This window comes from Lolium perenne, chromosome 1 (assembly GCF_019359855.2).
Source record: "Lolium perenne isolate Kyuss_39 chromosome 1, Kyuss_2.0, whole genome shotgun sequence".
NCBI lineage: Eukaryota > Viridiplantae > Streptophyta > Magnoliopsida > Poales > Poaceae > Lolium > Lolium perenne.
In genome coordinates this window covers 154516043-154539083 of record NC_067244.2, presented here as the reverse complement: position 1 = coordinate 154539083, position 23041 = coordinate 154516043, and the positions used below count along the sequence as shown (strand labels likewise).

At 42.3% G+C, this 23041-nt stretch overlaps 2 protein-coding genes across 2 annotated transcripts; one reads left to right on the top strand and one right to left on the bottom strand.

The window, feature by feature from the left end:
* The first annotated feature begins 12370 nt into the window (after positions 1-12370).
* Positions 12371-14705, top strand: LOC127308498 (rop guanine nucleotide exchange factor 3). Its single transcript, XM_051339330.2, has 3 exons — positions 12371-13243; positions 13369-14043; positions 14231-14705. Exons 1-3 carry the CDS (start codon positions 12488-12490, stop codon positions 14342-14344), a joined length of 1545 nt encoding a protein of 514 aa, XP_051195290.2. The 5' UTR covers positions 12371-12487; the 3' UTR covers positions 14345-14705.
* A 694-nt stretch (positions 14706-15399) lies between these two features.
* LOC127308486 (uncharacterized) lies at positions 15400-20504 on the bottom strand. The gene is made up of 7 exons (XM_051339321.2): positions 20021-20504; positions 19375-19596; positions 18828-18883; positions 17066-18644; positions 16856-16983; positions 16532-16775; positions 15400-16429 (listed from the first exon to the last, which is right to left on the bottom strand). Exons 2-7 carry the CDS (start codon positions 19529-19531, stop codon positions 15891-15893), a joined length of 2703 nt encoding a protein of 900 aa, XP_051195281.1. The 5' UTR covers positions 19532-19596; positions 20021-20504; the 3' UTR covers positions 15400-15890.
* Positions 20505-23041: the final 2537 nt, after the last annotated feature.

Genomic DNA, 23041 nt, shown 5'->3' with positions numbered 1-23041 from the left:
ACGGAGTAGTCAAAAGTGTTTCCACCTCTCGTTCATCAACGGATGCGCTTTACCGTAGACACTTGTATCTGTTAGGGCAAGCGGTTGGCTGGGGAAGCCTTAAGTCCCCACGGCATAGTCCGTAGACACTTGTCGCTCGAAGAGCAAGCGGTTGGCTGGGGAAGCCTTAAGTCCCCACGGTATTGCGGTCTATGATGGGTTGCAGCTACCGACGAAGGAGTTTGGTTAACGAGTCCCAAACTATTGTCGTGGTCGGGGTCCACCCGTGAGTGGGAATAATGGGACCGGCGAGGACCCAGGGTCGGGGCATGCAACAAAGGGTGGGTGTTCGAGGTAGCGGAGGAACATGATTGGCTAGACCTTATACCGGGCCTCACACCATAGGAAGTGTGGACGGGTCATTCCCGGTTGGCACCAAGGTTAAGATCTCTTATGGGTAAAGCAACACACCTCTGCAGAGTGTAAAGAACCGTGACCTGTCACTCCCTGTTCCGGGATATGGAACTGCGAACGCGGCCGGAAAGGAGCTCCATGAAGTTCTAGTAAACCAGTGAAGTCTGACGGACATAGTTCTTCCGAATAAAAGCAATCTTTTGAAGAAATGATTATGAAAACCTGCATTGGTATTAGACTTTCTGGTCTAATGTCGTAGCTAGTGCATTAAACACCTCTTTCCTATAATGAACTTGTTGAGTACGCTCGTACTCATCCCACTCTTAAATCCCCTGCTTAGATATGGAGGCATCGAAGGAGGATCCACAGTGCAACTCGAAGGCCGAGGAGTCAACAACTACTTCAAGAGACAGGAACCTATCAGAGGAGTCAAATACCACATCCAACAAGGAGAAAACCTAGATTAGCAATAGAAGGAACTTTCTTCCTAAACCTAGCTCCTATTTAGCTAGAATCTATTCTTAGCCTCTATAGCTAGTTAAATACTCTACAAATAGAGTTCGTGATAAGACTAGACTACGAGTCGTTCTTCTGGAGTTTATTTGCAGTTTTACCTCATATGTTTCTGTTGTACCACTCTGAGCGATATAATACTAGTGGAACGGTGTTTCATTGGTGTTATATCAGACTTGCATACTACACCATGCAGTGGTATGCCGGGTCACCACATATAATTGGCATGTGTTTTTCATCTTCCTCTTTTCCTCTCTTTATTAAGAATCTACGAAGTCCGTTTTTATAGAAAAAACTACGGTGCCCTTGATATTTGCAACGTTCATTTTCGTAAAGAAACAACTCCTTTGCGTTCGTGCAAGGTTTAAACGGAACTTTGATCACTCAGCACGCAAAGCTATAGCTACCTACAGCTAGGCAGATAGATCTCTTTCGACGCATAAATCACGCCGCTATGCATTACCTGCCACCACCAGTCCCACATCCTGCTTATCAAGAATCCTTGTTTTGTCTCTCAACTCTGTGCTGGCGCAAAGTTGACGTGGGAGTTAGAGATCTCAGTGGTGTAACTTTTCTTCAGGTCCCCGGCAACGGCGCCAGAAAAAGAGCTTGATACGCGTACAGCACGCGTCCGTTGGGAACCCCAAGAGGAAGGTGTGATGCGTACAGCGGCAAGTTTTCCTCGCATGAAACCAAGGTTTATCGAACCAGTAGGAGCCAAGAAGCACGTTGAAGGTTGATGGCGGCGAGATGTAGTGCGGCGCAACACCAGGGATTCCGGCGCCAACGTGGAACCTGCACAACACAAACCAAGTACTTTGCCCCAACGAAACAGCGAGGTTGTCAATCTCACCGGCTTGCTGTAACAAAGGATTAGATGTATAGTGTGGATGATGATTGTTTGCAGAAAACAGTAGAACAGTATTGCAGTAGATTGTATTTCAGTATAGAGAATTGGACCGGGGTCCACAGTTCACTAGAGGTGTCTCTCCCATAAGATAAACAGCATGTTGGGTGAACAAATTACAGTTGGGCAATTGACAAATAAAGAGGGCATGACCATGCACATACATATTATGATGAGTATAGTGAGATTTAATTGGGCATTACGACAAAGTACATAGACCGCTATCCAGCATGCATCTATGCCTAAAAAGTCCACCTTTAGGTTATCGTCCGAACCCCCTCCAGTATTAAGTTGCTAACAACAGACAATTGCATTAAGTATTGCGCGTAATGTAATCAATAACTACATCCTCGGACATAGCATCAATGTTTTATCCCTAGTGGCAACAGCACATCCATAATCTTAGAGGTTTCTCTCACTCCCCCAGATTCACGGAGACATGAACCCACTATCGAGCATAAATACTCCCTCTTGGAGTTACTAGCATCAACTTGGCCAGAGCATCTACTAATAACGGAGAGCATGCAAGATCATAAACAACACATAGATATAAATTGATAATCAACATAACATGGTATTCTCTATTCATCGGATCCCAACAAACACAACATATAGAATTACAGATAGATGATCTTGATCATGTTCGGCAGCTCACAAGACCCGACAATTAAGCACAATGAGGAGAAGACAACCATCTAGCTACTGCTATGGACCCATAGTCCAGGGGTAGACTACTCACACATCACTCCGGAGGCGACCATGGTGGCGTAGAGTCCTCCGGGAGATGAATCCCCTCTCCGGCAGGGTGCCGGAGGCGATCTCCTGAATCCCCCGAGATGGGATTGGCGGCGGCGGCGTCTCTGGAAGGTTTTCCGTATCGTGGCTCTCGGTACTGGGGGTTTCGCAACGAAGGCTTTAAGTAGGCGGAAGGGTAGGTCAGGGGGCGACGCGAGGGGCCCAGGAGACAGGGCGGCGCGGCCAAGGGTGGGGCCGCGCCGCCTGCCCTCCTGGCCACCTCGTGGCCCCACTCCGTTGACTCTTTCGTCTTCTGGAAGCTTCGTGGCAAAATAGGACCCTGGGCGTTGATTTCGTCCAATTACGAGAATATTTCCTTACTAGGATTTCTGAAACCAAAAACAGCAGAAAACAGCAACTGGCACTTCGGCATCTTGTTAATAGGTTAGTTCCAGAAAATGCACGAATATGACATAAAGTGTGCATAAAACATGTAGATATCATCAATAATGTGGCATGGAACATAAGAAATTATCGATACGTCGGAGACGTATCAGCATCCCCAAGCTTAGTTCCTGCTCGTCCCGAGCAGGTAAACGATAACAAAGATATTGAAGCAACACAAAGGAAGATGAAGTTTCAGCGGTTGCTTTCAACTTATAACATGTATATCTCATGGATATTGTCAACATAGAGTAATATAACAAATGCAATATGCAAGTATGTAGGAATCAATGCACAGTTCACACAAGTGTTTGCTTCTTGAGGTGGAGAGAAATAGGTGAACTGACTCAACAATAAAAGTAAAAGAAAGGTCCTTCAAAGAGGAAAGCATCGATTGCTATATTTGTGCTAGAGCTTTGATTTTGAAAACAAGAAACAATTTTGTCAACGGTAGTAATAAAGCATATGTATCATGTAAATTATATCTTACAAGTTGCAAGCCTCATGCATAGTATACTAATAGTGCCCGCACCTTGTCCTAATTAGCTTGGATTATCACAATGCACATGTTTTAACCAAGTGTCACAAAGGGGTACCTCTATGCCGCCTGTACAAAGGTCTAAGGAGAAAGCTCGCATTGGATTTCTCGCTATTGATTATTCTCAACTTAGACATCCATACCGGGACAACATAGACAACAGATAATGGACTCCTCTTTTATGCATAAGCATGTAGCAACAATTAATTTTCTCATATGAGATTGAGGATATATGTCCAAAACTGAAACTTCCACCATGGATCATGGCTTTAGTTAGCGGCCCAATGTTCTTCTCTAACAATATGCATGCTCTAACCATAAGGTGGTAAATCGCCCTTACTTCAGACAAGACGAACATGCATAGCAACTCACATGATATTCAACAAAGAGTAGTTGGCGTCCCCAGGAACATGGTTATCGCACAACAAGCAACTTAATAAGAGATAAAGTGCATAAGTACATATTCAATACCACAATAGTTTTTAAGCTATTTGTCCCGTGAGCTATATATTGTAAATGTGAAGAATGGAAATTTAAAGGTAGCACTCAAGCAATTTACTTTGGAATGGCGGAGAAATACCATGTAGTAGGTAGGTATGGTGGACACAAATGGCATAGTGGTTGGCTCAAGTATTTTGGATGCATGAGAAGTATTCCCTCTCGATACAAGGTTTAGGCTAGCAAGGCTATTTGAAACAAACACAAGGATGAACCGGTGCAGCAAAACTTACATAAAAGACATATTGAAAACATTATAAGACTCTACACCGTCTTCCTTGTTGTTCAAACTCAATACTAGAAATTATCTAGACCTTAGAGAGACCAAATATGCAAACCAAATTTTAGCATGCTCTATGTATTTCTTCATTATTGGTGCAAAGTATATGATGCAAGAGCTTAATCATGAGCACAACAATTGCCAAGTATCACATTATCCAAGACATTATAGCAATTACTACATGTAGCATTTTCCAATTCCAACCATATAACAATTTAACGAAGAAGAAACTTCGTCATGAATATTATGAGTAGAGCCTAAGGACATACTTGTCCATATGCAACAGCGGAGCGTGTCTCTCTCCCACACAAAGAATGCTAGGATCCATTTTATTCAAACAAAACAAAAACAAAAACAAACCGACGCTCCAAGCAAAGCACATAAGATGTGATGGAATAAAAATATAGTTTCAGGGGAGGAACCTGATAATGTTGTCGATGAAGAAGGGGATGCCTTGGGCATCCCCAAGCTTAGACGCTTGAGTCTTCTTGATATATGCAGGGGTGAACCACTGGGGCATCCCCAAGCTTAGATCTTTCACTCTCCTTGATCATGTTGTATCATCTCCCTCTCTTGATCCTTGAAAACTTTCTCCACACCAAACTTAGAACAACTCATTAGAGGGTTAGTGCACAATCAAAATATACATGTTCAGAGGTGACATAATCATTCTTAACACTTCTGGACATTACACAAAGCTACTGAAAGTCAATGGAATCGAAATATCCATCGAGCATAACAAAACAGGCAATGCGAAATAAAAGGCAGAATCTGTCAAAACAGAACAGTTCGTATTGACGAATTTTATTGAGGCACCAGACTTGCTCAAATGAAAATGCTCAAATTGAATGAAAGTTGCGTACATATCTGAGAATCACTCACGTAAATTTGCATAATTTTCTGAGTTACCTACAGAGAATTTTGCCCAGATTCGTGACAGCAAAGAAATCTGTTTCTGCGCAGTAATCCAAATCTAGTATGAACCTTACTATCAACGACTTTACTTGGCACAACAAAACACTAAACTAAGATAAGGAGAGGTTGCTACAGTATTAAACAACTTCCAAGACACAAAAGAAAAACAAAGTACTGTAGTAAAAACGTGGGTTGTCTCCCATAAGCGCTTTTCTTTAACGCCTTTCAGCTAGGCGCAGAAAGTGTATATCAAGTATTATCAAGAGACGAAGTGTCAACATCATAATTTGTTCTAATAATAGAATTAAAAGGTAACTTCATTCTCTTTCTAGGGAAGTGTTCCATACCTTTCTTGAGAGGAAATTGATATTTAATATTACCTTCCTTCATATTAATGATAGCACCAACAGTTCGAAGAAAAGGTCTTCCCAATATAATGGGACAAGATGCATTGCATTTAATATCCAAGACAACAAAATCAACGGGGACAAGGTTATTGTTAACGGTAATGCGAACATTATCAACTTTCCCCAAAGGTTTCTTTGTAGAATGATCAGCAAGATTAACATCCAAATAACAATTTTTCAATGGTGGCAAGTCAAGCATATTATAAATTTTCTTAGGCATAACGGAAATACTTGCACCAAGATCACATAAAGCATTACAATCAAAGTCTTTGACCTTCATCTTAATGATGGGCTCCCAACCATCCTCTAGCTTTCTAGGAATAGAAGCTTCGCGTTCTAGTTTCTCTTCTCTAGCTTTTATGAGAGCATTTGTAATATGTTTCGTGAAAGCCAAATTTATAGCACTAGCATTAGGACTTTTAGCAAGTTTTTGTAAGAACTTTATAACTTCAGAGATGTGGCAATCATCAAAATTAAAACCATTATAATCTAAAGCAATGGGATCATCATCCCCAATGTTGGAAAAAAATTCAGCAGTTTTATCACAGGCAGTTTCAGCAGTTTTAGCAGTTTCAGGCAGTTTTTCGCGCTTTGCATTTGAAGTGGAAACATTGCTAACACCAATTATTTTATTATTATTAGTAGGAGGTGCAGCAACTTGTGTAGCATTAACATTACTAGTGGTGGTAATAGTCCAAACTTTAGCTATATTCTCTTCTTTTTCATTTTCTTCTCTTTCCCACCTAGCACGCAATTCGGCCATCAATCTTATATTCTCATTAATTCTAACTTGGATGGCATTTGCTGTAGTAATAATTTTATTATGATGATTTTCATTAGGCATAACTTTTGATTTCAAAAGATCAACATCAGCAGCAAGACTATCGACTTTAGAAGCAAGTATATCAATTTTCCCAAGCTTTTCTTCAACAGATTTGTTAAAAGCAGTTTGTGTACTAATAAATTCTTTAAGCATGGCTTCAAGTCCAGGGGGTGTGTTCCTATTATTGTTGTAAGAATTCCCATAAGAATTACCATAGCCGTTGCCATTATTATAAGGATATGGCTTATAGTTGTTACTAGAATTGTTCCGGTAAGCATTGTTGTTGAAATTATTATTTTTAATGAAGTTTACATCAACATGTTCTTCTTGTGCAACCAATGAAGCTAACGGAACATTATTAGGATCAACATTAGTCCTATCATTCACAAGCATAGACATAATAGCATCAATCTTATCACTCAAGGAAGAGGTTTCTTCGACAGAATTTACCTTCTTACCTTGTGGAGCTCTTTCCGTGTGCCATTCAGAGTAATTAATCATCATATTATCAAGAAGCTTTGTTGCTTCACCAAGAGTGATGGACATAAAGGTACCTCCAGCAGCTGAATCCAATAGGTTCCGCGAAGAAAAATTCAGTCCTGCATAAAAGGTTTGGACGATCATCCAAGTAGTCAGTCCATGGGTTGGGCAATTTTTAACCAAAGATTTCATTCTTTCCCATGCTTGTGCAACATGCTCAGTATCTAATTGTTTAAAATTCATTATGCTACTCCTCAAAGATATAATTTTAGCAGGGGGATAATATCTACCAATAAAAGCATCCTTGCATTTAGTCCATGAATCAATACTATTCTTAGGCAGAGATAGCAACCAATCTTTAGCTCTTCCTCTTAATGAGAAAGGGAACAATTTTAATTTTATAATGTCACCATCTACATCTTTATACTTTTGCATTTCACACAATTCAACAAAATTATTGAGATGGGCAGCAGCATCATCAGAACTAACACCAGAAAATTGCTCTCGCATAACAAGATTCAGTAAAGCAGGTTTAATTTCAAAGAATTCTGCTGTAGTAGCAGGTGGAGCAATAGGTGTGCATAAGAAATCATTATTATTTGTGGTTGTGAAGTCACACAACTTAGTATTCTCAGGAGTACCCATTTTAGCAGTAGTAAATAAAGCAAACTAGATAAAGTAAATGCAAGTAACTAATTTTTTTCTGTTTTTGATATAGCAAACAAGATAGTAAATAAAGTAAAACTAGCAACTAATTTTTTTGTATTTTGATTTAGTGCAGCAAACAAAGTAGTAAATAAAATAAAGCAAGACAAAAACAAAGTAAAGAGATTGCGATGTGGAGACTCCCCTTGCAGCGTGTCTTGATCTCCCCGGCAACGGCGCCAGAAAAAGAGCTGCTGGCGCAAAGTTGACGTGGGAGTTAGAGATCTCAGTGGTGTAACTTTTCTTCAGGTCCCCGGCAACGGCGCCAGAAAAAGAGCTTGATACGCGTACAGCACGCGTCCGTTGGGAACCCCAAGAGGAAGGTGTGATGCGTACAGCGGCAAGTTTTCCCTCAGTATGAAACCAAGGTTTATCGAACCAGTAGGAGCCAAGAAGCACGTTGAAGGTTGATGGCGGCGAGATGTAGTGCGGTGCAACACCAGGGATTCCGGCGCCAACGTGGAACCTGCACAACACAAACCAAGTACTTTGCCCCAACGAAACAGCGAGGTTGTCAATCTCACCGGCTTGCTGTAACAAAGGATTAGATGTATAGTGTGGATGATGATTGTTTGCGTAAAAACAGTAGAACAGTATTGCAGTAGATTGTATTTCAGTATAGAGAATTGGACCGGGGTCCACAGTTCACTAGAGGTGTCTCTCCCATAAGATAAACAGCATGTTGGGTGAACAAATTACAGTTGGGAAATTGACAAATAAAGAGGGCATCACCATGCACATACATATTATGATGAGTATAGTGAGATTTAATTGGGCATTACGACAAAGTACATAGACCGCTATCCAACATGCATCTATGCCTAAAAAGTCCACCTTCAGGTTATCGTCCGAACCCCCTCCAGTATTAAGTTGCTAACAACAGACAATTGCATTAAGTATTGCGCGTAATGTAATCAATAACTACATCCTCGGACATAGCATCAATGTTTTATCCCTAGTGGCAACAGCACATCCATAATCTTAGAGGTTTCTCTCACTCCCCGCATTCACGGAGACATGAACCCACTATCGAGCATAAATACTCCCTCTTGGAGTTACTAGCATCAACTTGGCCAGAGCATCTACTAATAACGGAGAGCATGCAAGATCATAAACAACACATAGATATAAATTGATAATCAACATAACATGGTATTCTCTATTCATCGGATCCCAACAAACACAACATATAGAATTACAGATAGATGATCTTGATCATGCTCGGCAGCTCACAAGACCCGACAATTAAGCACAATGAGGAGAAGACAACCATCTAGCTACTGCTATGGACCCATAGTCCAGGGGTAGACTACTCACACATCACTCCGGAGGCGACCATGGCGGCGTAGAGTCCTCCGGGAGATGAATCCCCTCTCCGGCAGGGTGCCGGAGGCGATCTCCTGAATCCCCCGAGATGGGATTGGCGGCGGCGGCGTCTCTGGAAGGTTTTCCGTATCGTGGCTCTCGGTGCATCGGGGGTTTCGCAACGAAGGCTTTAAGTAGGCGGAAGGGTAGGTCAGGGGGCGACGCGAGGGGCCCAGGAGACAGGGCGGCGCGGCCAAGGGTGGGGCCGCGCCGCCTGCCCTCCTGGCCACCTCGTGGCCCCACTCCGTTGACTCTTTCGTCTTCTGGAAGCTTCGTGGCAAAATAGGACCCTGAGCGTTGATTTCGTCCAATTCCGAGAATATTTCCTTACTAGGATTTCTGAAACCAAAAACAGCAGAAAACAGCAACTGGCACTTCGGCATCTTGTTAATAGGTTAGTTCCAGAAAATGCACGAATATGACATAAAGTGTGCATAAAACATGTAGATATCATCAATAATGTGGCATGGAACATAAGAAATTATCGATACGTCGGAGACGTATCACTCTGCAACATTCAACTATAGTAAAGCATCAAGATGATACACAAATATATTCGCGGAAGGACTCTCCAACAATATGATGCTAAAATTTTGAAGATGCATATGTTCATTCACTTTATCACGCAACAAAGCTAGAAATATATATATAGCATGTCAATTACCATGCCGCGGGGAGCATGGCACACATCAAGTGTCGTCGGCTACTACTAGAAAAAAACATATAGGGAGAGTGACCCCAATAACATGACGCTAAAACTTTGAGTATGCATATGTGCATCCGCCTTATTACAAAAGAAAGAAGAAAAATAAAATTAATGCGACAATTGTCATGTCGTAGAGATCATGGCACACCTCAACAATCGTTGCTAATATCCCTCTTGGAAACACAATGGAAGATCAATGAGGTCGACTATAGAGGAGGTGAATATGCGATGTTGCCAATTTAATGAAAGTTAATTGACTTTCACAAGTTGTTTTCCACTTTATTTATAAAACATCCTAAGCATGCAAACTACAAGTGTAAACTTGAAGTTAGATTGCAAGAAAAGAACACACCTAGAGATAGAGAATAAAAAATAATATTTATCCTCCATGTTCAGATTGTTGGTGTTGTCCTATGTCCTAGATGGAGGAGGCTCAAACACAAAGTCCTAGGCATACAAAGTCCCGGTTACATAGACCTACATATCCCTCCTTGAGCAACCACACCAAGTCTGTGCCCAATTACTAAGGGTAGATCTTCATATGTAGTAGGCGATCTGCGTCCGTCACAAACTCTTGTTTCCTTCACAATCATCATGAAGGTTTCGAATTGACACCTAGCCGTCTAGAGGCGCATGTCCTCCAAAATTAAACAACACTTGGGTAGCACTTGGATCTTGAAGCCCTTGCAAATATTCAGAAATAAGTTCTCTCAAAACACCATAGAAGCCAAAGAATTTGAGTGGATAATTTGGATCTTGAAGCCCTTACAAAGGATTGGAAGGTGATGCTCTATGCTCACCCAAGTTTTTTTTTTCCTTTTGACCTCCATCACTTTTCCACGGGTTGTGGAGGGGTATATATTGGAAAAGGTGAAATTTTGAGCTTTATAGGAATAAGTGGTAGTTCTGGATGGTGAAACCCACTAGTTCAAAATTTGAATAATTGAGCGGGAAAAGGTATATTCTAGAGGAACTGACACAATATCAGTGGAACCGGCTTGACTAGAAGACCTAAAAACGAGCATCACCTAGATACACTTGGGGAGAGCACAAAAATGTTCCGGTTCATAACAACAAGTTTTTGTCGTTTGAAAGGTTATATGCTCGGAAGTTACGGGTGAGATAAGAGCATAGATTATGGATCTAACACAACATAAACTAAAAAGAGTTAGACGAAAAAATGTTAAGTCCTTGCTTGGAGGTAAGTGTCGGATCTGTATAGTAAACTTCTTAGACTAGGAAAACACTTCACTTGCCAGTTCTGGGCATGTAGCAATTCAGCACATCGGTTGGAATACAAATGATGAAAAATGATTTTTCCTACCACACTCTCAATCTCACTATTGGTAACTCTTTGTCTATTGAAAACAAGACTATTGAGACAATTTCACATAGCTTGACATAAATCACACACTATGACAACAATTGGAGCCTTGAGTTATTTGTCTATCTCAGGCAGTCAATTACAAACATCTTAGAAGTATACTCTGAGACGGATAGAGATAGAAAGTAGTGAGGAGCTACCTTGTTTGAAGATCCTGGGCATACTCTATTGCGGTCCCGAAACCATCAACAAATCTTTGCCAAAGTAAAATGCAAGTTGAATCTTCACACCCTTCTATAATTTCAAGTGAGCATTGCTAACGGAGCACGGGTAGCGGTATGGAGTGACAGAGAGGTGGCCGTGCCACTAATAAAAACCCGCATACACTACAGTAATCGCTATGCTAACCAAGTGAATGTACATGAGGAGAATAAGCGCTTAATTGTTAATTTCTTCTAAGCCTGCATGCATTAATTGATGCAGAGGCCAGGGCTAAAACCGAGCTAATGAACATGAGAAGAAATATTATTTAGTTCCTAGTAGCGAGAGTTTATTTTTGTCAAAAATGCCTTGTGACTCAAATATTTCGGTGACATATCTGTGCCATTGTCTGATATGTGTACCGTTTTAGATTTACTGTATCAAATGCTTCAAATGTATCTTGAGAAAGCATAAGATTTGACAACACGCATACTTTCCCTTGTTTCTCTGTCCAATATTTAGAATATTCGATCAAAGATTACTAATGATCCAGCCCATCAATACCATGGTTGACTATCCCCTAATTTCATACACGCAAACATAATCTTGCGATGATTTCTTAAGACAGACACTACCATCCCACGACCAATAAAATAAGGGAAATAAATGCTAATTGCCCCTATGGCATGACCACCTTCCATGACCAGGAAAACATACCATACCCTTAGTCGCTCACCATTGCCTCTTCGTCCCTCTGTGCTTTTGCCATTGTTGGACGATCACCTCTCAGAGCAGAGAGAAAGTTTAGACTACAGGAACACTTGGAGAGAGACAAGATCTTCGTCTTCCAATGCAGATGGCAAGGACAAGGAGTTCATTGGTTTAGGATCAAATCAGGAGCACGACAAATCAGGAGCACAAAAGGTAGCTTTCATCTTCCCCTTTGATTTCCTTACTAATTTTCATCCAACAGTCGAGAAGAATGCGTGGTGGACTTACAAAAAAGCTGTGCATGTTTTCTTCCAATGCACTTTGTTGCATCTAAAGAAGATTCAAAAGCTAAAGCATTTGCAGATTTAGTGTTCCTCTTTCTTGCGATCTGCATGACATGATGAAGTAGTTATGAATTCGTATGGAGTCACCTACCAAGCAGCAAATTAAGCGGATAAACAAACAAGAATTTTTCAGATTTCGAGAAATGTGCCTAAACTGACGCACAGGAGTTCAAATTTTTGTTTGGTTCTCTCATTTCGATGGATTTGTCGTGTCATTTGCGAGAATTCACCGGGACCTTTCCTTATAAAGCAGGCCCAGTTGGCTATATTACACGAAGGAGGGAAGGAAGCCAAGAATTAACCAAACAGCTGGCCGCCATGGCCAACATCAGCAGCAGCCCGTCGGTCTCGGTATCGGACGAGAGCTTGGAGGCGGACGCGAGGTGCTGCTCGTCATCGTCGACGGCGCCGAGCCTGCTCGACACGGTCGACTTCAGCCGCAGCCCCTCCGACGTGTCCACTTTCTCCGAGCACAGCGTTGACCTCAGCGGGCCATTCGGCACGGCCGCCGTGTCCAAGCTGATCGGCGGCCGCGGCTCCCCCGCGCTCAGCCGGATGAGCATGAAGCCCCGCGCCGACGTTCTCGACAGGCGCGGAACGGAGGATGAGATTGAGCTGGTGAAGGAGAGGTTCTCGAAGCTCCTGCTGGGCGAGGACATGTCAGGGGGCGGCAAGGGCGTGTGCACCGCCGTGGCCATCTCCAACGCCATTACCAACCTCTACGCGACGGTGTTCGGGAACTGCCACAAGCTGGAGCCGCTGCCTGTCGGGAAGAAGACGATGTGGCGGAGGGAGATGGACTGCCTCCTCGCCGTCTGCGACTACATCGTCGAGTTCTACCCCTCCTCGCAGTCGCTCTCCGACGGCACCCGCGTCGAGGTCATGGCCACCAGGCCGAGATCCGACATATACATCAATCTCCCCGCCCTCGAGAAGCTCGACGCCATGCTCATCGTAAGTACTCACAAGTCACAAGTCCATCCATCAGTCAATCTTTCTTTCTTGCTTTTGACAAATGATGATCATCTTTCTTTCATTGTTCTGATCAATGCCAACAAAATTTGCGTTCATGCGTGCAGGAGATCATGGACAGCTTCCAGAAAGCAGAGTTCTGGTACGCGGACGCCGGGACGAGGTCGTTCGGGTCGGTGACGTCCTCTTCGTCTCCGTCGTCATCGTTCCGGCGGTCGACGGCGACCCACCGGAACGAGGACAAGTGGTGGATGCCGGTGCCGTGCGTCCCGGACGGCGGCCTGTCCGTGAAGGCGCGCAAGGAGCTCCGGCAGAAGCGCGACTGCGCCAACCAGATCCACAAGGCCGCCGTGGCCATCAACAGCGGCGTGCTGAGCGACATGGAGGTGCCGGAGTCGTTCATGGCGCTGCTCCCGAAGAGCGGGAGGGCGAGCGTGGGGGACTCGGTGTACCGCGCCATGCACGGGTCCGACAAGTTTTCACCGGAATACCTGCTGGACTGCGTGGACGTGTCATCGGAGCACGAGGCGCTGGCGTTGGCCGACCGGGTGGAGGCGGCCATGTACGTGTGGCGGCGCAAGGCGACCGCGAGCCACGGCGGCAACAGGTCGGCGCAGTGGAGCAAGGTCAAGGAGCTGGCCGCGGCCGCCGACGACGGCGGCGAAGGCGGCAAGAACGTGGCGCTGGCGAGCAGGGCCGAGAGCCTCCTGCTCTGCATCAAGCACCGCTTCCCCGGCCTCTCGCAGACCACCCTCGACACCAGCAAGATCCAGTTCAACAAGGTAACTGCTTAAAACAACAACAGAGCATTGCATTCTATTCTGAATCTGACATGGTCATTTTGTTCTGAACTTACATGCATGATCATTTTGTATCTGAATTTGACATGATCATCGCATACTTGATCATCATGTAACACGAAATATACTTTTTCCTGATAGAGTGAGATGGATCATTTTGTGCGTGTAGGATGTTGGGCAGGCGATCCTGGAGAGCTACTCAAGGGTGCTGGAGAGCTTGGCGTTCAACGTCGTCTCGTGGACAGAAGAGGTTCTTTTTGCCGACAAGAACGCCAGGAAATAGCGAGCGATAAACCTGACGGATTCTCCCAGAGCATGCCCCGTAAGAGCGAAATGTGTTTTTCGCGTTTCCCAACTCTTTCTGATGCTGGAGTTGAGGGAAATAGGCTAGGATGATCTCACGGTAGCTTTTTTACTGTAAGGTTTCTACTGACGTAGTGAAGGATTTGTAAGATTTGTCTTGCAAAGAATATAAGCAGGGTGTGTCTGACCAACAGTGAGTCCTGTGTGTATGACAACTAACAAACTAGCAAGTACTTTGTTTTCGAGAAATTCGCTCTGGAGCTCGGGTTAGAGTTGGTTCGATTTTCTTGAAAACTCTGAAAACGGTATTTCAAAGTTCCGAACTATTCTGAACACAAATCTGGATGTAGGTAAGAATGTATCCTACAAGCGTGTAAAGTTTCAGTATAAAAATTCATTATACTCTGGGCGACATGAAAATGGCTTTTTGAAATGTGTACCGTTCTTTTGTTTGAAAATGTGTACCGTTCATCGTACTCAGATCCACACTTTTATTATTTTGTGTAGCCCAGAGCGTGTTTTGTATTAGAACTTTACACGCATGTAGTATACATCCTTAACTCATCAAGATTTTTTTTATTCTTTTGAAACTTTTTAATACAGTTTTCAAATAAAAAAAAAAGCTACATGTAGCCCAAGCTCACGATGCTGCGCTCATTTCCCCCCTCTTATTCCAGCTCCTAACCAGCTTATAATTGGCCCTCTTTCTTGCTTATAGAGCTTGGTATTCATGCAGGCATGTTGTTAATACATGCGGCGCACATAAAAAACAAACCTTACTTAACACTAGCAGAATCTTCAGAAAAATTCAACATCATCCAACCTAGCTCTAGAAAAAACATCCGCCTTAGTTGACCCTTTTATTTATCAAATTCAAACTTAAGTACCGCGATAACATCAGAAAAGTCAGTGATCAAATGCACTGCACTTCACGCACATATGTAGTTGATAGACCCTTTGAGTAACAGCAAATCCAGGTAAGTGCACATGTTTATCCAAGGAAACAAAGTTTACTTTACTGAAGATGCAGCAGTATCTCATAAAGAAGATGTAGTGGCATTCGATCTGTCATATATGGTAACTTTTACACTGTGTTATTCTTGAAAAACTTCTACACATGTACACACAAATACAGAAAAATTATACATCATGTGTGATCACCTCTGATCACAATGGAAAAAAAGAAAAAAAATTGCAAGGCCTGCAGACTGCTGTGCATTTTAGCTGTCCAAGAGGCATGGCTGTGACAGGTTGTCGAAACTTCATCCAGGCAAACTGCACAGGGGAGATTTGCAGGTTGAAACTTTAGCTGTCATGGACCAGAAAAAGTTCCTCTGCAGTTAGAACTTCGACGAGCAAAACATCGTCAAAATTCACAATCACATGATACTTGCATAGGCCAAACAAAACAGCCCATGTTATTCTGCCGTGTAAAATGTGTTATTGTCAGCACAAAAACCTCTACAGTTATACCTAATGTATATACTCATCGCAGAGCACCGTTGACAAGGGATCTGATCAGATGTTCAAATCCACAAGTCAAAAACAGCCTCGTCAATTAACTCATCTAATACAAACTCCCATATCTCCACAACAATTCCTTCAGTTTTCGATCGAATGTCCATCCATGTCCGAACCTCCAAATCCATTTTAATCGTGTGATCTAATGTACTTGGGAAACTATGCCGGAGACCATTCTCAACATATTTCTCAACTTCTGAGATGAGGTTTTCTCCCATTGGAGGTGCCCTTATGTCGTGTTTGAGAAACGACAACCTAAAATATCTATCTTGGATCTCTGTCAGAGCTTCACAGATACAGTCAAACAGAATCTTCAGATCATCTATTTGACCACCTTCATTCGGTAATTCTTCCAACATGCAAGGGCTGATTAATTCGTCCTCTAGATACCATACCTCTAAATTCTCTTCATCACATAATTCTGAGAGCTCCAAAACCAACTTTATGTAATCTAACCGGACATTCTTGTCCTCCCAAAAGACCTTTAAATCTGATTCATTATCTGGGAAGTACAGGGCTCCACGCAAATCTTCACACAGATCACCTGTATGTCACAAAATGGTGAAGTCATACAGATTGATCAGAAAAGATTATATTTGCAGGGAAGGTGGAAAAGGTTATATTAATTTATGTAAATTGGGCTCACATTGTTTAATGGTTTCGCATTCAATATCAGCAACATCTTCATAGAATGAATCGAGAACAGATATAGGACTGGGCTGTTCTTGCTTGTCATGGCTTAGCTCGGGGGAACAATCTGATATAAATTTGGTTGATGCTCTTGGTTCGGGTGTTTCTGGTTCTTGCTGCTCCAATTCAACAATGCTCTCAGGATAGCTCAACAACATGTGAGCAGGTTCTTTTCCTTGTTCTGCTTCCTCTAATATATCCTATAAATGAAGCATACGTCAGATAAATAATAATGCAACGAAAAGATGAAACGACGCTAGCATTTTTTGGGAGAGCTTACTGGCTGTGGGTTGCCTCTGTATTGTTCTGCTGGGATGAGTTGTGCGTTGCACATTGTTTCAGAACAGTCCATTTTGTCAATTCCTCCAACAGTTAAGGTGTCTACCACATCAGTACCATCTATTTGTCCTGCACATGATTCTAGAGTTATTTGTGTTTAAAGATAAAAAAAAGTTACCACTCAGTTCACGCTAATTCATGCGAAGGTTACCTTCTCGTGGTTCTTCTTTCATGCTACATTTGTCCTGAACAGCCACCTGATCATCACCTGCACTAGTACACTGTGCAGTGCTGCTCCCTGAGTCATCCAATGATTGGCTCATCTCTTGTGTGGATTCTTCTCCATCAACAATGGGTACAAGGCAAGCATCTGTCTCTTCAAGTGTGAGATCAATGTGGCATTCTCCACTAGGTCTACTCCTAGGAGATGACACATCGCAGTGGGGGAGCAAAAGCATTCCTTCCAAGGATTTTGAGACCTGGGCTGATGGATAGTTGCTGGACATATCATTATCCTTTAGCATATCCGTTAAATGCTTCTTGGCCTCCTTGTAGAAAATAGAAGTATCTTGTGATGCTACTATATGATCACTGACTTGAGTCTCACTGCCATTTTGTTGCTTTTGCTTGCTGCTGGTTGAAGGCCTGACGATGTCGTTCTTAAAATTTGATGCAGATTTGTCTGCCAAGTTCCCTTGGGTGTGATTACCAGAATCCTTCTTAGTTGCAATCATGGAATGCCATCGTGAAACTCTTTGAAGGTCATCGGCAGGTACCGCATTTCTTTCTCTTCTCTCGCCAGTCACAATTCTGAATCTCCTCCTGACTTCCTTGATTGAAAATTTTGAACTCTCTCTCCCACTGTACTCTGGAGTTTGAGACGTACTAGGTTGCTGATTTAAATACCTTGCACTGGTTGTGACTGTCTGATCAATCCCTTTTCCTGGATTTGGCTTTAGAATAACTATTTTGCTAACAGGCTGTGATCTGTTGGTTCCTTCTGGCAACATCTGCTTTCTTTTTGACCAATCCTTCCTCCAGAAGAACATATGTTTGCTCTCCTTAGCATGTGGCTGTGCAGACAAGTCATGATTATTTGAGCCTCTTTTCTCTTCCAGGCAATTAGTTTCTCCAAGAATTTTATTGGGCTCTAACTTGGTTGTCAATCTACTGTTTTGGTGGTTTCTGATATTTTCCAGCATATGTGAATTTGGCTTCTGAAGCAGCTTCAGGAAAAGTTCCTTGTTTGAACCCATTATCTCCAATGCATCCTTGAATTCTTTGGATTGAACTGCTCTACTGCTAGAAATGTCATTATCCTCCAGTAGCTTTTCTCCCTTGCTCTCTTGTGATTGCTCATGATCAATATTGCAATTAGAACTACTTAAATCATTGAGCCTCTTATGGATTAGGGACTTCAATGAAGGACACAATTCATTGTTACTCTTGCAGTCACCATGTGGACATTCATTATGGCACCTATAAATCTCACCTAAGAAGCTCGCCAGGGCAGATTCGAGATCATATTCAGTGTGGTTCAAGCTCTTGGAACCCTCAGAATCCACTGATTCAGAAAACTTGGACGTCAAGATGTGTGTGTCATGATTTAAGGTTCCTGTTGTGTTATTTGTATGCTCTGAGTTTCCATCTAGAGATAGATCGTTTGCCCGGTCAGCTAATCTTCTCTGAACCTCATTGTTTGGAACTGTCCTCAAAAGATTCGCATGTCCCAATTCCTCCTCCATAAGTTTTTTTACGGTTGATTTCCGTGAAGTGACATCTTCTATTTTCTGAAAAACATAAAAAGTGAAACAGTAACGCTTTAGGAAAATCGATGTTTCCTGGATGGTTGCATGATATTTGTAGAGTCTGTGGTGCAGTTAACAGTTTCAGTTACAGATAGTGTTCACTAAACTATGATAGTGGATTTGCTACTGCAACTTCAATCTTCTTAGTTCATGTAGAGGACTTACATCGTCTTCATCTATTTCCTCGAAATTACTAGGCATCTTCATTGCGTGCCCTCTGTCTGAGAAAAATAAAATACAATGTCCATCATCAGAATATTGTGTAATAACACTACAAGTCAAGAGAAATCTCGCCTTGCACACTGTTGGCTGAAACATATTAGCATTTACTGCTTAGTTAGTTCTAGATTGCGCATAAGATGCAGTGACGGATCTTCTTTAACTTAGACTAAAAATAGCACATCGAATGATAGACTTATCCATCCGCAGAAGTTACACTTCTAAACTGTAAACACAATTCCCTGAAACAAGCCAGTGAAAGCAACCAAGCAAATGACCAAGAAACTTAATAGTATTAACATCTAAAGGAACCAAGAAAATGACCCAGAAACTAATAGTATTAGCGTCTTTGTTGGTTTTCTTATAGGAGTTGCTAATCGTTGTGTGGTTTTCCTATAAATTTAGTGACAGCATGTGAAGTTCCAAAGTAACTTGAGCCATGTCAATTTCGTAGAAGCAATAAGTGTATGATTAGCAAAAGAAATAATTTTACCTGTGATCTCCCGAAGCTTATGCCTCCCGTTGGCCTGCTTCGCTTCCATCAAGAATCTGGGGTCACGGCGAAAATAGACCATGCGCATTAGGCCCCAGACGCAGCCCACATTGGTATCCTCTTGTCTTGCGGATGGCCTGTTGCTTCGCTTCCCCATTTCAGATCAATCTATTCTTTCCTTTCTCTCCTGTTGCTTTCTACAGTTAATAATCTCTTGGATCACTGCACGTAACGAGTACATCAGGATCAGCTGCCAGCCAGATTTCCAATGGCAAAGGAAGGATATTTCTCTGAACTCCAAAGAAAAGAAGAGTAGAACAGGGACTTCTTCAGGCGCAAAACAAGGATAGCAAGCAGGTATCTGATGAACCCATGAGTGAATCCAGCTAATCTTAAGCAAGAAAATTAATATTTTTGATACAACTGTGCTAAACAAATCCTCACTAATCAGCTGCTTGACAACTATATCTGATGACAAGCTCCCAACTTCATCGTGCAAGCACGAGGGCTCACCAAACTGTCAAGAAATTTACTAAAACAAGAAAATAAACCCGCAGAACCTAACCAAATCCCAACCAACAGAAAACATGGCAGATCCCAACCAGCGCCCATACTGATCCAACAGAGATCGCGCGGCTGAACCTACCTTGATGACTCACAGATCACGACCGGAGAGAAGCTTCAGCAGCCGGGCGCTTTCCCCCTCTCCAGTGAGTCTCTTCCTCTCGCACCCGCACAAGAAAAAAACATAAACAGAACCGCTCCTCACAGCATCTTCTACCAGGTCTCGGCAGCCATGTGAACAGGCGGCGGCCCTCGCTGTCGCCCGTCCTCCTTTCGGCGAGGAAGAAAGGAATCGGCGGGAGTCTCTGCTTTCTTTCTTGGAGCGGGAATCAGCTAGCCCAATCCAAGCAGGTCGGCATCAGCTTCGGCTTTGGTTGCTTGGTGGAACGGAATGGAATGGAGCGCACCGGACTACGGCAGCTGGGCAGGCAGCCCACCACATGCCACTTTCGGCGAGTGCGCTAGCATTTTCTCGTCTGGGAGAAAAAGGGGGGAGTGGAGGTAGGCGATGGCTGCAAGCAAGAAAGTTTAGCTAACCAAAGCTGGAGACCTAACTCTGATCTGGCTCCGTGCTAAGCTTGGCCTCCCAGTATTATTAGATTTGATTGATAGCGTATTAGACTTAGACAGACTGGTCTTTAAAAAGAAAGAGGATTATTGGACAGACTGCATAATAATGGTTTAATCAAGATGACGATTATTGGTGTTTGGGAGACTTCAAAATTTGACAACACCATGGTGTAAATAACGTTCTGCTTTGTAGTGCAACTATTTGTGTTGTGACATGGCTTTTTGTAACACCTTATTTTGATGTATGTATCTATATCTGAAATTGATGACATTTTATAACTTTTTTTTTCTTACAGCAATAACTTGGAGTGGTGTATGGTTGTTGCTCTATTGCGCATGTCTTTTAGGGTCTTACCACGACGACTTTTCATATGTCTACTACAACAAGCTCTATTAACCGATAAGTTTTGTCTGGCTCCGGTGATGGAGGAGTAAGGATGGCGGCGCGCTTTCGACTTGCGCTAGTGTTTGTAGTCGTCGCTAGGTGGTCCAATGATTTTTTGTAATTTTTATTACATTTAAATCTCTTTGTACTACTGTTGATTGTTGATGATTATTAATAGATCGCTGAAATTTTCGAAAAAAAAAATACTTGGAGTGATGTTTTGCCATTTTCAATCCTGTTAGACTTTTGTTACTTTGTGGCAGTTTTTTAAAGGGAAATCAGCTCCCGCTGTTGCAGCATAAAAATATGTTATAGCAGAGTAAGAAAATGCACTAATGTCAGTTCCCTAAAAAAAAGTTATGTCAGTCAACCATACAAATTTGTTCATACATATCCATACAGATATTCACCGTGTTTTAATAATTAATTCTTCTAGTGAAAGATAACTGTACTTTTTAATCTCATTGCTGTAAAATATTAAATCTTACACGGATGTTAATATCGTGTCAACACAGCGTCGGCCGATAGTCTGTTAGTCTTTATTTTTTGCAACATTTGGTAGACGCGTCCCTGAAGTCCAACGCAAAACATGTTTATCCCGTAAGAAAGGACAGGAGCGGGTGAGGTCTTTAGTGTGTGCAATCAAAAACTGAGATTCGTACCTGGTAAACAACCACCGACGGTCGTGACTGGTTTTGCGACCTTATCTGTCTCAAAACGCTAACTTTTATCCGAGAAGAGGTGCTATCCCGCTCCAATTCTCAACAATAGTGGTTTATAAAGAAATAAAACGTGGGTTCTTTCTTTAGCCAGCACAATCTGTAGTAATCCAATCAAACTTTGGTCATATGGTGTACTTTGCTTTATCCGTCTGAAAAGAACATCTGCAAATCCTTTAGGGATCTTTCAATTTAAAGGATTTATAAAGATTAGAAATTGTGTAAATTTAGATCATACGAGAAAATCTCATACACAAGTTGTCTGATTTATAGGAACAAATTCTATAGTAACTAATCATATACGAAATTTGTAGCGCAAATCCTATAAAAAACATTAATGCATACCTCATGAGAAATTATTTTGCTATAATCAAACACACTTCATCTTCCTATGGAATTAAGTAGATATGACATCCTGAATCGTATGTTATTCCTATTCGTATGATTTTTTTATCTAAATCAAAAGAGCCCTAATGTAACATCTCGGCCATCCCTTGGTCGGGCCTAGAGACCAACACTAGTATCTACACGCAACAGCTTCATGGCAACTCTTTAGGATCTCTAGACTATCCCTAGAGACCAACACTAGTATTTTTTGTGCACTTTATTCTCACTTGTGCACATCCGGGATTAACTTTCCGGTTGGTCACCCATCCTCAAATCGCTCCAGGCCAAAAATGTTTAACCTCAAAGTTTTTTGGAGATGAGCTTCTAAAAAAGAAATTACAACCTCTTTGTATGAGTATTCTATCAATCATATCCCCTGGGCCAGGATATCACACCTAAAATCATACTATCTACACACAATAGTCCAGGAGAGAAAGGAAATCTAGTAAAACCCATCTAGCTTCCATTCCCTCTGCGGCGACACCGTCGGTCTGCTCTATCTCCGGTGGCCTTGGGGTCTAGGAGGCGTGACGGACTATGAACCCTCACGGACGTTTTTTTTAGGTTGTTTCTAGTATTTTCTTTGATATCTTGAGTTGGCGGTTACATCCTGGCGGCAGAATAAGGTCTTGCTGCCCTATTCGCTCTAGAGGTGCACCTAGCATCGCCAGAGGACGCGTGGAGTTGTGTCTCCGTCGGCTCTCCTAGGATCCAATCTATCCTTCATCGGTGTGGTTACATGTTTAGCTCTTCCGACCTACTATTTCCATCATTAGCGATGATTGCTACTCTGCTACTTAGGTCTTTTGGGGGCTTTGCACGATAACCTCCAGTCAATCTGCTATAATAGTTAATGAAAATTCATTAAATTTTAGTGAGAATTTATGTCGTTATAATGGAAGACGACCTTTCTTAGAGAAGACACGTGGTACAATAGAGAAAACAACTTTCTCTTATTCCTAAGAAATCATCTTCTAGCTAAGAAAGACAACCTTTTTCTTTTTTTCATTCTTTTTTCTCTAACTAGAAGAAACCTTATATC